The sequence below is a fragment of the Brassica napus genome, unplaced genomic scaffold (assembly GCF_020379485.1).
Source record: "Brassica napus cultivar Da-Ae unplaced genomic scaffold, Da-Ae ScsIHWf_1532;HRSCAF=2132, whole genome shotgun sequence".
NCBI classification, from domain to species: domain Eukaryota; kingdom Viridiplantae; phylum Streptophyta; class Magnoliopsida; order Brassicales; family Brassicaceae; genus Brassica; species Brassica napus.
Window position 1 is genome coordinate 25301 of NW_026014949.1, and position 16087 is coordinate 41387.

The 16087-nt window shown below is 40.9% G+C and overlaps 2 protein-coding genes across 2 annotated transcripts; one reads left to right on the plus strand and one right to left on the minus strand.

Annotated features, from left to right (window-relative positions):
- Positions 1-3195: 3195 nt before the first annotated feature.
- On the plus strand, positions 3196-7368 carry LOC125597750 (the record flags this gene model as incomplete). Its single annotated transcript, XM_048772287.1, has 6 exons — positions 3196-4299; positions 4591-4837; positions 5285-5918; positions 6051-6823; positions 6977-7108; positions 7166-7368. Coding segments are annotated over 6 exons (3093 nt in total), but the record flags the coding sequence as incomplete, so codon positions are not given.
- Positions 7369-9066: 1698 nt separating this feature from the next.
- LOC125597749 lies at positions 9067-13239 on the minus strand (the record flags this gene model as incomplete). Its single annotated transcript, XM_048772286.1, has 6 exons — positions 9067-9269; positions 9327-9458; positions 9612-10384; positions 10517-11150; positions 11598-11844; positions 12136-13239. Coding segments are annotated over 6 exons (3093 nt in total), but the record flags the coding sequence as incomplete, so codon positions are not given.
- Positions 13240-16087: the final 2848 nt, after the last annotated feature.

A 16087-nucleotide genomic window follows, 5' to 3' on the forward strand; every position in this document is an offset into this window, starting at 1 on the left:
CCAGGAAGTTGAATAAATCTCATAGGAGTTGGGATGAAGAAGTTATCCCACTTTCTAATCAGGTGATTCCAGTTTCCCAGTTTGGGAATAGGACAGCTTCTTCGTCGTTCCAATCAAACCAGGATGAATCACTTTGTAAGAAGCTTGATTTGGATACATAAAGTGTTGGAGAATCACCAGGAAGTTGAATAAATCTCATAGGAGTTGGGATGAAGAAGTTATCCCACTTTCTAATCAGGTGATTCCAGTTTCCCAGTTTGGGAATAGGACAGCTTCTTCGTCGTTCCAATCAAACCAGGATGAATCACTTTGTAAGAAGCTTGATTTGGATACATAAAGTGTTGGAGAATCACCAGGAAGTTGAATAAATCTCATAGGAGTTGGGATGAAGAAGTTATCCCACTTTCTAATCAGGTGATTCCAGTTTCCCAGTTTGGGAATAGGACAGCTTCTTCGTCGTTCCAATCAAACCAGGATGAATCACTTTGTAAGAAGCTTGATTTGGATACATAAAGTGTTGGAGAATCACCAGGAAGTTGAATAAATCTCATAGGAGTTGGGATGAAGAAGTTATCCCACTTTCTAATCAGGTGATTCCAGTTTCCCAGTTTGGGAATAGGACAGCTTCTTCGTCGTTCCAATCAAACCAGGATGAATCACTTTGTAAGAAGCTTGATTTGGATACATAAAGTGTTGGAGAATCACCAGGAAGTTGAATAAATCTCATAGGAGTTGGGATGAAGAAGTTATCCCACTTTCTAATCAGGTGATTCCAGTTTCCCAGTTTGGGAATAGGACAGCTTCTTCGTCGTTCCAATCAAACCAGGATGAATCACTTTGTAAGAAGCTTGATTTGGATACATAAAGTGTTGGAGAATCACCAGGAAGTTGAATAAATCTCATAGGAGTTGGGATGAAGAAGTTATCCCACTTTCAAATCAGGTGATTCCAGTTTCCCAGTTTGGGAATAGGACAGCTTCTTCGTCGTTCCAATCAAACCAGGATGAATCACTTTGTAAGAAGCTTGATTTGGATACATAAAGTGTTGGAGAATCACCAGGAAGTTGAATAAATCTCATAGGAGTTGGGATGAAGAGGTTATCCCACTTTTAAATCAGGTGATTCCAGTTTTCCAGTTTGGGAATAGGACAGCTTCTTCGTCGTTCCAATCAAACCAGGATGAATCACTTTGTAAGAAGCTTGATTTGGATACATAAAATGGTGGAGAATCACCAGGAAGTTGAATAAATCTCATAGGAGTTGGGGTGAAGAAGTTATCCCACTTTCTAATCAGGTGATTCCAGTTTCCCAGTTTGGGAATAGGACAGCTTCTTCGTCGTTCCAATCAAACCAGGATGAATCAGTTTGTAAGAAGCTTGATTCGGATACATAAAGTGTTGGAGAATCACCAGTGATATGATCATGGACCAGCCAGCTGATGGAGATAGAGATGGCGAGTTTAGAGATGAACCAGCTGAAGAAGATGAGGTCTTAACCATTCCTAAAGGTCCCATGACTCGAGCCAGAGCTAGGAAACTCAAAGAAGCTATTGGAGGACTAATCAGGAAGTCCTTGGAGCAAGAAGAATGTCTTGGAGGAAGCTTGATACTTCAAGATACGCTTATCACCATTCAAGCCATCTTACCATCAAGTTGAGTATCATCTAGGCTAGCAAGCTATGTGTGCTCTTTTCCTATCATTGTTTTTGTCCCATTGGGTTTTGCAATGATAGGTTTTTAACGAGGCCATAGTCTTGCTATCTTATCACCTAGTTGATACTCTCGGACCAAACCACATGAAGAACCTTATGCTATCTTTATTTCTAAGTATTTATGTCTTTCATTTTCGAAAACTCTATCTAAGTTGTGTCTTTACTTCTACATTAATTGGAGGAGCCTGTTCCTTTAATTTCGAAATGCTTGGAGCCTGTTCCAAGCCTTTCACTATATATATGTGTAACTCGGCAACCCTAGCATCTATCAAGTTTTCTTTCATTTAAACCTTTGTGTTTTCTTCTCCCTTGCTTTCACGAGTTAAGAGAGTGTCTGGTGTGTAGTATCCAGTCTGTTGGTGTGTAATATCCAACGCCCAAGGGCTTTAGAAAGGTGTGTCATATCCGATCTAAGTCTAGGAGTATCAAGGAGCCTTTCCGCAGCCTCTTGTGTCACCATTCGATCCACAGCCTTGATAAACTTGAGTCTTTGATTCGTTTATGCAAGGATCTATCCAAACCATCCAGAGAAGGGTCCTAGGATCTCATTAAGTGGTATCAGAGCACTCTGGAAGGGGAGTTTCGATTTCTCTTTTGCGATTTCTTAAGATCTACTCTTTGTCGATTCATATTTTTGATCAATCGGTTCTTGTGTGTTTATTCTCACTTGATCTGCTTGTTTCATTATCAGGATTGCTAGATCTGATTGTTTCGTGTCTCATACTGATAGATCTAAGAATTTCGATCAAGTTTTGAACAAAACCTTTTCACATTCTTGTCGATTACGTTATCGTTTTGCTTGATCCGAAAGTTTCTTGTGATTGTGTGACTCGATCTGTTGTTAGAATCATAGATCAGGATTTGATTACCTCATTTCATCATCTGTTGAATCTGATCTGTTATTGTTTCAATTTCGAAAAGATAGAATTCAAATCGTCGCGTGTTGATCAAGTATCTTCATTTGCCGCTTTGTTTGAATACTTTGTTTCCTTATTTGAATCTTGAGTTCTGAATTCTTTTGAACTACTTACTGGTTCAAGTTTTTCGTGTATCAGGAAGCAATGGGGTCTGAGGAGGATGATGAAACCTTTGTGCGAAGGAATAGATTGCTGCAAGAAGCAATCACCAAACAAGTGATGGAAGCGATGGTGAAGTTACTGGAAGAGAAGTATGATCAGAGACCGCATGATGGGCAAGGACAAGCATCTGGTTCAAGACATGAGCAAAGAAGAAACAGACAAGGTCAGCGTGAGCATGCTGGATCAGAAGAGACTGATAACTTCTATGAGAGAAGTAGCCATAGCTCCGGTTCAAGACGTAGCAGTAGAAGATCTCGACGTGATCATGAGGGCCGGAGGCATAGACGCAATGAGCTATCAGGATTAAAGCTTAAGATCCCTCCTTTCCATGGTAAAGCTGATCCAGATGCCTATCTTGAGTGGGAGAAGAAGATCGAACTCGTTTTCAACTGTCAGCATTACTCAGAGACTAAGAAGATTCAAGTAGCTGCTACCGAGTTCAATGATTATGCATTGAGCTGGTGGGATCAGTTGGTCACAAACAAGAGGCGCAATGGTGAATTCCCCATTGAAACATGGGCAGAGATGAAAGCTGTGATGCGCAAGAGGTTTGTACCAAGTCATTATCACCGTGATCTTCATCAAAAGCTGAGACTGCTCACACAAGGATCAAAGTCTGTAGAGGAATACTTTCAAGAGATGGAGTTGCTTATGCTAAGAGCTTGTGTATCTGAGGACAGTGAAGCTACCATGGCACGATTTCTTGGTGGACTCAACCGTGAGATACAAGATAGAGTGGAGATGCAACACTACTTGGAGATAGAGGAGATGCTACACAAAGCTATCTTGGTGGAACAGCAAGTTAAGAGAAGAAGTTATGCGCGTGGCAGCTATGGTTCCAATAGATACCAGACCTCTAAGGAAGATAAACCGAGCTATCAAAAGGAGAGCAAGCCACAGCCAAAAGAAGAATCCAAGTCTAGTAGCATCTACAACAAAGATAAGGGTAAAGTGGAAGCTACAAGCTCGCGTGCAAGAGATGTGAAGTGCTTTAAGTGCCAAGGGCGTGGGCACTATGCTAATGAGTGTACTAACAAGAGAGTTATGATTCTTCTGGAGAATGGAGAGTTTGAATCTGAAGATGAGAAACTAAGGACTGATCAAGAACTATCAGAAGTTGAGCATGAGGAGGAACCAGTTCAAGGTAGACTTTTGGTTGCAAGAAGAACTCTCAGTTTGCAAAACAAAACAGAGGAGCAAGAACAAAGAGAGAACTTGTTCTACACACGTTGTCTGGTGCAAGGAAAGGTCTGCAGCCTGATCATCGACGGTGGAAGCTGTGTTAATGTTGCTAGCGAGACAATGGTGAAGAAGCTTGGTTTGAAAGCTCAAAAGCATCCTAAACCTTACCGGCTGCAATGGCTTAATGAAGAGGGCGAGATGAGGGTATCTACTCAGGTCTCTATACCCTTGACCATTGGGAGGTATGAAGATGACATTCTCTGTGATGTGATACCCATGGAAGCCAGCCACATACTACTGGGAAGGCCTTGGCAATTTGATAGGCGTGTCATCCATGATGGCTTCACCAACAAACATTCTTTTGAGTTCAACGGCAAGCGAACTGTCTTGGTACCTCTAACTCCTAAAGAAGTGCATGAAGATCAGCTTCAGCTTCAGAAAAAGAAAGAGGTTGATCTCAAACCAGATAAGCAACACAACTTCTATGCTAAAGCTAGTGAAATCAAAAGATCTCTTTATTCTCATCAATCGGTTCTCTTATTTATCTTTAAAGAATCTCTTTTGTCTCTAACTGATTGTACACCGGTGTATCCGAGTGAGATGTCAGCTCTTTTACAGGAATACCAGGATGTATTTCCAGAAGATAATCCCATAGGATTGCCACCTATTCGAGGGATTGAGCATCAGATTGATTTTGTACCAGGAGCTACTCTTCCCAACAGACCAGCATACAGAACTAATCCTGTGGAAACCAAGGAGCTACAAAGGCAGGTTGAGGAACTGATGGAGAAAGGCCATATCCGTGAAAGTATGAGCCCATGTGCTGTGCCTGTGCTCCTTGTTCCAAAGAAAGATGGGAGCTGGCGTATGTGTGTTGATTGTAGAGCAATCAACAACATAACAGTGAAGTATCGCCACCCTATTCCTAGATTAGATGATATGCTTGATGAGTTGCATGGTTCTAGTGTCTTTTCTAAGATAGATTTGAAGAGTGGATATCATCAAATAAGAATGAAAGAGGGAGATGAGTGGAAAACAGCCTTTAAGACTAAGCATGGGTTGTATGAGTGGTTAGTCATGCCTTTTGGATTAACCAATGCTCCTAGCACTTTTATGAGATTGATGAATCATGTGCTTAGATCTTTCATAGGTTTGTTTGTGGTAGTATACTTTGATGATATCCTTGTTTACAGTAAGAACCTAGGAGAGCATATAGATCATCTTAAGTCTGTTCTTGATGTGTTGAGAAAAGAAAAACTGTTTGCTAACCTTAAGAAATGCACTTTTTGTACGGATAACTTGGTCTTCCTAGGCTTTGTTGTGAGTGCAGATGGAGTAAAGGTGGATCAGGAGAAGGTGAGAGCAATTCAAGAATGGCCAATTCCAAAGACTATAAGTGAAGTAAGGAGCTTTCACGGCCTTGCTGGCTTCTACCGACGGTTTGTGAAAGACTTTAGCACCATAGCAGCCCCATTGACTGAGGTGATCAAGAAAGAAGTTGGATTCAAATGGGGAGAAGCACAAGAACTTGCCTTTCAATGCCTAAAAGAGAAGCTTACTAATGCCCCTCTTCTTATACTTCCTGATTTCAATAAAACTTTTGAAATTGAATGTGATGCCTCAGGAATTGGAATTGGTGCTGTTCTTATGCAGGAGAAGAGACCCATAGCTTATTTCAGTGAGAAGCTTGGAGGCGCCACTCTCAACTATGCAACTTATGATAAGGAATTGTATGCCTTGGTGAGAGCTTTGCAGACTTGGCAGCATTACTTGTGGCCCAAGGAGTTTGTGATACACACGGATCATGAGTCTCTCAAGTACTTGAAAGGACAGAACAAGCTCAGCAAAAGACACGCAAGGTGGGTTGAGTTCATTGAGACATTTCCTTATGTCATCAAGTACAAACAAGGTAAAGAAAACATAGTTGCTGATGCACTATCTCGAAGGTATGTTCTCTTAAACACTCTTGATGCTAAGTTGTTAGGTTTTGAGCAGATTAAAGAGATGTATGAATCTGATCCAGATTTTAAAGAAGCTTATAACTCTTGTGAGAAATTTGCTGCTGGACATTATTTTAGACATGATGGATTCCTCTTTTATGATAATAGACTGTGTGTGCCTAATTGCTCTTTGAGAGATTTGTTTGTTAGGGAATCACATGGAGGAAGTCTCATGGGTCACTTTGGTATTGCAAAGACTCTTAAAACCTTGCAGGATCATTTCTTTTGGCCTCGGATGAAAAGTGATGTGGAGAAACTATGTGAGAGATGTGCAACTTGCAAGCAAGCTAAGTCTAAGGTTCAGTCTCACGGTTTGTATACTCCTCTCCCTATTCCTTATCATCCTTGGAATGACATATCTATGGATTTCATTGTTGGATTGCCTAGAACTAGGACTGGGAAGGATTCTATCTTTGTTGTTGTTGACAGGTTCTCAAAAATGGCACATTTCATAGCATGTCATAAAACTGATGATGCATTGCATGTAGCTAACCTGTTCTTTAAGGAGATTGTGCGTTTACATGGTATGCCTAGGACCATAGTTTCTGATAGGGATACTAAGTTTCTTAGTTATTTTTGGAAAACTCTTTGGTCTAAGCTAGGCACTAAGTTGTTGTTCTCCACTACTTGTCATCCGCAAACTGATGGACAGACTGAAGTAGTTAATAGAACTCTAGGAACACTCTTGCGTGCATTCATTAAAAAGAATCTGAAATCTTGGGAAGATTATCTGCCACATTGTGAATTTGCATATAATCATGCTGTGCATTCTGCTTCTAAGTTTTCACCCTTTGAAATTGTTTATGGGTTCAATCCCACCTCTCCTTTGGATTTAATCCCTTTACCTGAGTGTGAAAGGGTCAGTTTGGATGGCAAAAAGAAGGCAGAGATGGTGAAACAACTTCACGAGCAAGCTAGGCTCAACATTGAAGAGAAAACTAAGCAGTATGTCAAGCATGCCAACAAAGGAAGGCGTGAGATGGTCTTTAAGGAGGGTGATAAAGTTTGGGTTCATTTGAGAAAAGAGAGGTTTCCTAATGAGAGGAAGTCAAAGCTTATGCCAAGAATTGATGGACCTTTTGAGATCACAAGGAAGATCAGCAACAATGCCTACAAGATTGATCTCCAAGATAAGTATGATGTGAGTAATAGCTTCAATGTTACTGACTTGATCCCTTTTATTGCAGATGAACCTGATTTGAGGTCAAATCCTTTTCAAGAGGGAGGGGATGATATGATCATGGACCAGCCAGCTGATGGAGATAGAGATGGCGAGTTTAGAGATGAACCAGCTGAAGAAGATGAGGTCTTAACCATTCCTAAAGGTCCCATGACTCGAGCCAGAGCTAGGAAACTCAAAGAAGCTATTGGAGGACTAATCAGGAAGTCCTTGGAGCAAGAAGAATGTCTTGGAGGAAGCTTGATACTTCAAGATACGCTTATCACCATTCAAGCCATCTTACCATCAAGTTGAGTATCATCTAGGCTAGCAAGCTATGTGTGCTCTTTTCCTATCATTGTTTTTGTCCCATTGGGTTTTGCAATGATAGGTTTTTAACGAGGCCATAGTCTTGCTATCTTATCACCTAGTTGATACTCTCGGACCAAACCACATGAAGAACCTTATGCTATCTTTATTTCTAAGTATTTATGTCTTTCATTTTCGAAAACTCTATCTAAGTTGTGTCTTTACTTCTACATTAATTGGAGGAGCCTGTTCCTTTAATTTCGAAATGCTTGGAGCCTGTTCCAAGCCTTTCACTATATATATGTGTAACTCGGCAACCCTAGCATCTATCAAGTTTTCTTTCATTTAAACCTTTGTGTTTTCTTCTCCCTTGCTTTCACGAGTTAAGAGAGTGTCTGGTGTGTAGTATCCAGTCTGTTGGTGTGTAATATCCAACGCCCAAGGGCTTTAGAAAGGTGTGTCATATCCGATCTAAGTCTAGGAGTATCAAGGAGCCTTTCCGCAGCCTCTTGTGTCACCATTCGATCCACAGCCTTGATAAACTTGAGTCTTTGATTCGTTTATGCAAGGATCTATCCAAACCATCCAGAGAAGGGTCCTAGGATCTCATTAACCAGGAAGTTGAATAAATCTCATAGGAGTTGGGATGAAGAAGTTATCCCGCTTTCTAATCAGGTGATTCCAGTTTCCCAGTTTGGGAATAGGACAGCTTCTTCGTCGTTCCCATCAAACCAGGATGAATCACTTTGTAAGAAGCTTGATTTGGATACATAAAGTGTTGGAGAATCACCAGGAAGTTGAATAAATCTCATAAGAGTTGGGATGAAGAAGTTATCCCACTTTCTAATCAGGTGATTCCAGTTTCCCAGTTTGGGAATAGGACAACTTCTCCGTCGTTCCAATCGAACCAGGATGAATCACTTTGTAAGAAGCTTGATTTGGTAATGAGATCCTAGGACCCTTCTCTGGATGGTTTGGATAGATCCTTGCATAAACGAATCAAAGACTCAAGTTTATCAAGGCTGTGGATCGAATGGTGACACAAGAGGCTGCGGAAAGGCTCCTTGATACTCCTAGACTTAGATCGGATATGACACACCTTTCTAAAGCCCTTGGGCGTTGGATATTACACACCAACAGACTGGATACTACACACCAGACACTCTCTTAACTCGTGAAAGCAAGGGAGAAGAAAACACAAAGGTTTAAATGAAAGAAAACTTGATAGATGCTAGGGTTGCCGAGTTACACATATATATAGTGAAAGGCTTGGAACAGGCTCCAAGCATTTCGAAATTAAAGGAACAGGCTCCTCCAATTAATGTAGAAGTAAAGACACAACTTAGATAGAGTTTTCGAAAATGAAAGACATAAATACTTAGAAATAAAGATAGCATAAGGTTCTTCATGTGGTTTGGTCCGAGAGTATCAACTAGGTGATAAGATAGCAAGACTATGGCCTCGTTAAAAACCTATCATTGCAAAACCCAATGGGACAAAAACAATGATAGGAAAAGAGCACACATAGCTTGCTAGCCTAGATGATACTCAACTTGATGGTAAGATGGCTTGAATGGTGATAAGCGTATCTTGAAGTATCAAGCTTCCTCCAAGACATTCTTCTTGCTCCAAGGACTTCCTGATTAGTCCTCCAATAGCTTCTTTGAGTTTCCTAGCTCTGGCTCGAGTCATGGGACCTTTAGGAATGGTTAAGACCTCATCTTCTTCAGCTGGTTCATCTCTAAACTCGCCATCTCTATCTCCATCAGCTGGCTGGTCCATGATCATATCATCCCCTCCCTCTTGAAAAGGATTTGACCTCAAATCAGGTTCATCTGCAATAAAAGGGATCAAGTCAGTAACATTGAAGCTATTACTCACATCATACTTATCTTGGAGATCAATCTTGTAGGCATTGTTGCTGATCTTCCTTGTGATCTCAAAAGGTCCATCAATTCTTGGCATAAGCTTTGACTTCCTCTCATTAGGAAACCTCTCTTTTCTCAAATGAACCCAAACTTTATCACCCTCCTTAAAGACCATCTCACGCCTTCCTTTGTTGGCATGCTTGACATACTGCTTAGTTTTCTCTTCAATGTTGAGCCTAGCTTGCTCGTGAAGTTGTTTCACCATCTCTGCCTTCTTTTTGCCATCCAAACTGACCCTTTCACACTCAGGTAAAGGGATTAAATCCAAAGGAGAGGTGGGATTGAACCCATAAACAATTTCAAAGGGTGAAAACTTAGAAGCAGAATGCACAGCATGATTATATGCAAATTCACAATGTGGCAGATAATCTTCCCAAGATTTCAGATTCTTTTTAATGAATGCACGCAAGAGTGTTCCTAGAGTTCTATTAACTACTTCAGTCTGTCCATCAGTTTGCGGATGACAAGTAGTGGAGAACAACAACTTAGTGCCTAGCTTAGACCAAAGAGTTTTCCAAAAATAACTAAGAAACTTAGTATCCCTATCAGAAACTATGGTCCTAGGCATACCATGTAAACGCACAATCTCCTTAAAGAACAGGTTAGCTACATGCAATGCATCATCAGTTTTATGACATGCTATGAAATGTGCCATTTTTGAGAACCTGTCAACAACAACAAAGATAGAATCCTTCCCAGTCCTAGTTCTAGGCAATCCAACAATGAAATCCATAGATATGTCATTCCAAGGATGATAAGGAATAGGGAGAGGAGTATACAAACCGTGAGACTGAACCTTAGACTTAGCTTGCTTGCAAGTTGCACATCTCTCACATAGTTTCTCCACATCACTTTTCATCCGAGGCCAAAAGAAATGATCCTGCAAGGTTTTAAGAGTCTTTGCAATACCAAAGTGACCCATGAGACTTCCTCCATGTGATTCCCTAACAAACAAATCTCTCAAAGAGCAATTAGGCACACACAGTCTATTATCATAAAAGAGGAATCCATCATGTCTAAAATAATGTCCAGCAGCAAATTTCTCACAAGAGTTATAAGCTTCTTTAAAATCTGGATCAGATTCATACATCTCTTTAATCTGCTCAAAACCTAACAACTTAGCATCAAGAGTGTTTAAGAGAACATACCTTCGAGATAGTGCATCAGCAACTATGTTTTCTTTACCTTGTTTGTACTTGATGACATAAGGAAATGTCTCAATGAACTCAACCCACCTTGCGTGTCTTTTGCTGAGCTTGTTCTGTCCTTTCAAGTACTTGAGAGACTCATGATCCGTGTGTATCACAAACTCCTTGGGCCACAAGTAATGCTGCCAAGTCTGCAAAGCTCTCACCAAGGCATACAATTCCTTATCATAAGTTGCATAGTTGAGAGTGGCGCCTCCAAGCTTCTCACTGAAATAAGCTATGGGTCTCTTCTCCTGCATAAGAACAGCACCAATTCCAATTCCTGAGGCATCACATTCAATTTCAAAAGTTTTATTGAAATCAGGAAGTATAAGAAGAGGGGCATTAGTAAGCTTCTCTTTTAGGCATTGAAAGGCAAGTTCTTGTGCTTCTCCCCATTTGAATCCAACTTCTTTCTTGATCACCTCAGTCAATGGGGCTGCTATGGTGCTAAAGTCTTTCACAAACCGTCGGTAGAAGCCAGCAAGGCCGTGAAAGCTCCTTACTTCACTTATAGTCTTTGGAATTGGCCATTCTTGAATTGCTCTCACCTTCTCCTGATCCACCTTTACTCCATCTGCACTCACAACAAAGCCTAGGAAGACCAAGTTATCCGTACAAAAAGTGCATTTCTTAAGGTTAGCAAACAGTTTTTCTTTTCTCAACACATCAAGAACAGACTTAAGATGATCTATATGCTCTCCTAGGTTCTTACTGTAAACAAGGATATCATCAAAGTATACTACCACAAACAAACCTATGAAAGATCTAAGCACATGATTCATCAATCTCATAAAAGTGCTAGGAGCATTGGTTAATCCAAAAGGCATGACTAACCACTCATACAACCCATGCTTAGTCTTAAAGGCTGTTTTCCACTCATCTCCCTCTTTCATTCTTATTTGATGATATCCACTCTTCAAATCTATCTTAGAAAAGACACTAGAACCATGCAACTCATCAAGCATATCATCTAATCTAGGAATAGGGTGGCGATACTTCACTGTTATGTTGTTGATTGCTCTACAATCAACACACATACGCCAGCTCCCATCTTTCTTTGGAACAAGGAGCACAGGCACAGCACATGGGCTCATACTTTCACGGATATGGCCTTTCTCCATCAGTTCCTCAACCTGCCTTTGTAGCTCCTTGGTTTCCACAGGATTAGTTCTGTATGCTGGTCTGTTGGGAAGAGTAGCTCCTGGTACAAAATCAATCTGATGCTCAATCCCTCGAATAGGTGGCAATCCTATGGGATTATCTTCTGGAAATACATCCTGGTATTCCTGTAAAAGAGCTGACATCTCACTCGGATACACCGGTGTACAATCAGTTAGAGACAAAAGAGATTCTTTAAAGATAAATAAGAGAACCGATTGATGAGAATAAAGAGATCTTTTGATTTCACTAGCTTTAGCATAGAAGTTGTGTTGCTTATCTGGTTTGAGATCAACCTCTTTCTTTTTCTGAAGCTGAAGCTGATCTTCATGCACTTCTTTAGGAGTTAGAGGTACCAAGACAGTTCGCTTGCCGTTGAACTCAAAAGAATGTTTGTTGGTGAAGCCATCATGGATGACACGCCTATCAAATTGCCAAGGCCTTCCCAGTAGTATGTGGCTGGCTTCCATGGGTATCACATCACAGAGAATGTCATCTTCATACCTCCCAATGGTCAAGGGTATAGAGACCTGAGTAGATACCCTCATCTCGCCCTCTTCATTAAGCCATTGCAGCCGGTAAGGTTTAGGATGCTTTTGAGCTTTCAAACCAAGCTTCTTCACCATTGTCTCGCTAGCAACATTAACACAGCTTCCACCGTCGATGATCAGGCTGCAGACCTTTCCTTGCACCAGACAACGTGTGTAGAACAAGTTCTCTCTTTGTTCTTGCTCCTCTGTTTTGTTTTGCAAACTGAGAGTTCTTCTTGCAACCAAAAGTCTACCTTGAACTGGTTCCTCCTCATGCTCAACTTCTGATAGTTCTTGATCAGTCCTTAGTTTCTCATCTTCAGATTCAAACTCTCCATTCTCCAGAAGAATCATAACTCTCTTGTTAGTACACTCATTAGCATAGTGCCCACGCCCTTGGCACTTAAAGCACTTCACATCTCTTGCACGCGAGCTTGTAGCTTCCACTTTACCCTTATCTTTGTTGTAGATGCTACTAGACTTGGATTCTTCTTTTGGCTGTGGCTTGCTCTCCTTTTGATAGCTCGGTTTATCTTCCTTAGAGGTCTGGTATCTATTGGAACCATAGCTGCCACGCGCATGACTTCTTCTCTTAACTTGCTGCTCCACCAAGATAGCTTTGTGTAGCATCTCCTCTATCTCCAAGTAGTGTTGCATCTCCACTCTATCTTGTATCTCACGGTTGAGTCCACCAAGAAATCGTGCCATGGTAGCTTCACTGTCCTCAGATACACAAGCTCTTAGCATAAGCAACTCCATCTCTTGAAAGTATTCCTCTACAGACTTTGATCCTTGTGTGAGCAGTCTCAGCTTTTGATGAAGATCACGGTGATAATGACTTGGTACAAACCTCTTGCGCATCACAGCTTTCATCTCTGCCCATGTTTCAATGGGAAATTCACCATTGCGCCTCTTGTTTGTAACCAACTGATCCCACCAGCTCAATGCATAATCATTGAACTCGGTAGCAGCTACTTGAATCTTCTTAGTCTCTGAGTAATGCTGACAGTTGAAAACGAGTTCGATCTTCTTCTCCCACTCAAGATAGGCATCTGGATCAGCTTTACCATGGAAAGGAGGGATCTTAAGCTTTAATCCTGATAGCTCATTGCGTCTATGCCTCCGGCCCTCATGATCACGTCGAGATCTTCTACTGCTACGTCTTGAACCGGAGCTATGGCTACTTCTCTCATAGAAGTTATCAGTCTCTTCTGATCCAGCATGCTCACGCTGACCTTGTCTGTTTCTTCTTGGCTCATGTCTTGAACCAGATGCTTGTCCTTGCCCATCATGCGGTCTCTGATCATACTTCTCTTCCAGTAACTTCACCATCGCTTCCATCACTTGTTTGGTGATTGCTTCTTGCAGCAATCTATTCCTTCGCACAAAGGTTTCATCATCCTCCTCAGACCCCATTGCTTCCTGATACACGAAAAACTTGAACCAGTAAGTAGTTCAAAAGAATTCAGAACTCAAGATTCAAATAAGGAAACAAACAAAGCGGCAAATGAAGATACTTGATCAACACGCGACGATTTGAATTCTATCTTTTCGAAATTGAAACAATAACAGATCAGATTCAACAGATGATGAAATGAGGTAATCAAATCCTGATCTATGATTCTAACAACAGATCGAGTCACACAATCACAAGAAACTTTCGGATCAAGCAAAACGATAACGTAATCGACAAGAATGTGAAAAGGTTTTGTTCAAAACTTGATCGAAATTCTTAGATCTATCAGTATGAGACACGAAACAATCAGATCTAGCAATCCTGATAATGAAACAAGCAGATCAAGTGAGAATAAACACACAAGAACCGATTGATCAAAAATATGAATCGACAAAGAGTAGATCTTAAGAAATCGCAAAGAGAAATCGAAACTCCCCTTCCAGAGTGCTCTGATACCACTTAATGAGATCCTAGGACCCTTCTCTGGATGGTTTGGATAGATCCTTGCATAAACGAATCAAAGACTCAAGTTTATCAAGGCTGTGGATCGAATGGTGACACAAGAGGCTGCGGAAAGGCTCCTTGATACTCCTAGGCTTAGATCGGATATGACACACCTTTCTAAAGCCCTTGGGCGTTGGATATTACACACCAACAGACTGGATACTACACACCAGACACTCTCTTAACTCGTGAAAGCAAGGGAGAAGAAAACACAAAGGTTTAAATGAAAGAAAACTTGATAGATGCTAGGGTTGCCGAGTTACACATATATATAGTGAAAGGCTTGGAACAGGCTCCAAGCATTTCGAAATTAAAGGAACAGGCTCCTCCAATTAATGTAGAAATAAAGACATAACTTAGATAGAGTTTTCGAAAATGAAAGACATAAATACTTAGAAATAAAGATAGCATAAGGTTCTTCATGTGGTTTGGTCCGAGAGTATCAACTAGGTGATAAGATAGCAAGACTATGGCCTCGTTAAAAACCTATCATTGCAAAACCCATTGGGACAAAAACAATGATAGGAAAAGAGCACACATAGCTTGCTAGCCTAGATGATACTCAACTTGATGGTAAGATGGCTTGAATGGTGATAAGCGTATCTTGAAGTATCAAGCTTCCTCCAAGACATTCTTCTTGCTTCAAGGACTTCCTGATTAGTCCTCCAATAGCTTCTTTGAGTTTCCTAGCTCTGGCTCGAGTCATGGGACCTTTAGGAATGGATAAGACCTCATCTTCTTCAGCTGGTTCACCTCTAAACTCGCCATCTCTATCTCCATCAGCTGGCTGGTCCATGATCATATCAACTGATCTGTTCTTGTTTGGGTTATTATAGATCGATTGTTTCTGTTGTTTCTGTCTGTTTCTGATTATCAAACTTTTTCTGATTATCAACCTGATTGTGTTTGAATTTTTATTCTCGATTTGATCTGTTCTGATTGTTGTCTAAATCCAATAATTGTGATCTGTTTTGTTAGAACTACTTACTGGCTTAATCTTTCTCTTGTCTCAGGTACCATGGCAGGAGATCAAAAAGGAGAACTCAGTAAGAAAGAAAAGCTTTTTCTTGAAGAATTCACAGCCAGTCTGGATAAAGCCTGCAAAGATCAGTTGAGAAAATTAAGACAAGACCTACAGCAGCAAAGGAAAGGCAGATCATCCAGAGATGAGTACAAGAAAAAGGAGTTTGATCAGATTGACAGAAACCAGAAGCATGCTGGATTGAAATATCAAATTCCTTCTTTTCATGGTAAGGCTGATCCTGCTGCATATGTGGAATGGGAAGAGAAGATGGAGTTGATTTTCGACTATCAAAGCTATGCTGAAGTAAAGAAGGTTCAATTAGCCACTGCTGAGTTTTGTGGTTATGCTTCAAGCTGGTGGAAGCAACTGGTGTCGTCTAGGAGACACTATGGAAAAGAACCTGTTGCAACCTGGCTTAAATTAAGGGCTTTGATGCGTCATAAGTATGTTCCAAGACAGTACCACAATGAAGTGCTTCGAAAACAGTCTGAAACAAAGCCATGCTCTGCAAACTCAGTCCAGGAACAACAAGACAGAATGAGATCAAGATCAACCGGTGATATTGGTTTACCTAGCAAGACAACGAGCTGGTTCTGTGAGGAGGACATAAAGAAGCTGTCTCAAGTGATTATGGATGTGGAGAAACAATTCAGGGAGACCCACACTACACGTCCATCCTTAAAGAACAGAACCAGGAGTTAATCACTTCAGTCTCAGAACTTAATTCAGCAGAGCCGGTATCAGCTACATCTATTCAAGGAGATCAAGCCAAAGAATCATCAGCTGCCATTCAGAAAGATGAGCAGCCTGTTCAGAACGTCATGGTTCCTTTCAAACAAGCCATAGTACCAGAAGAG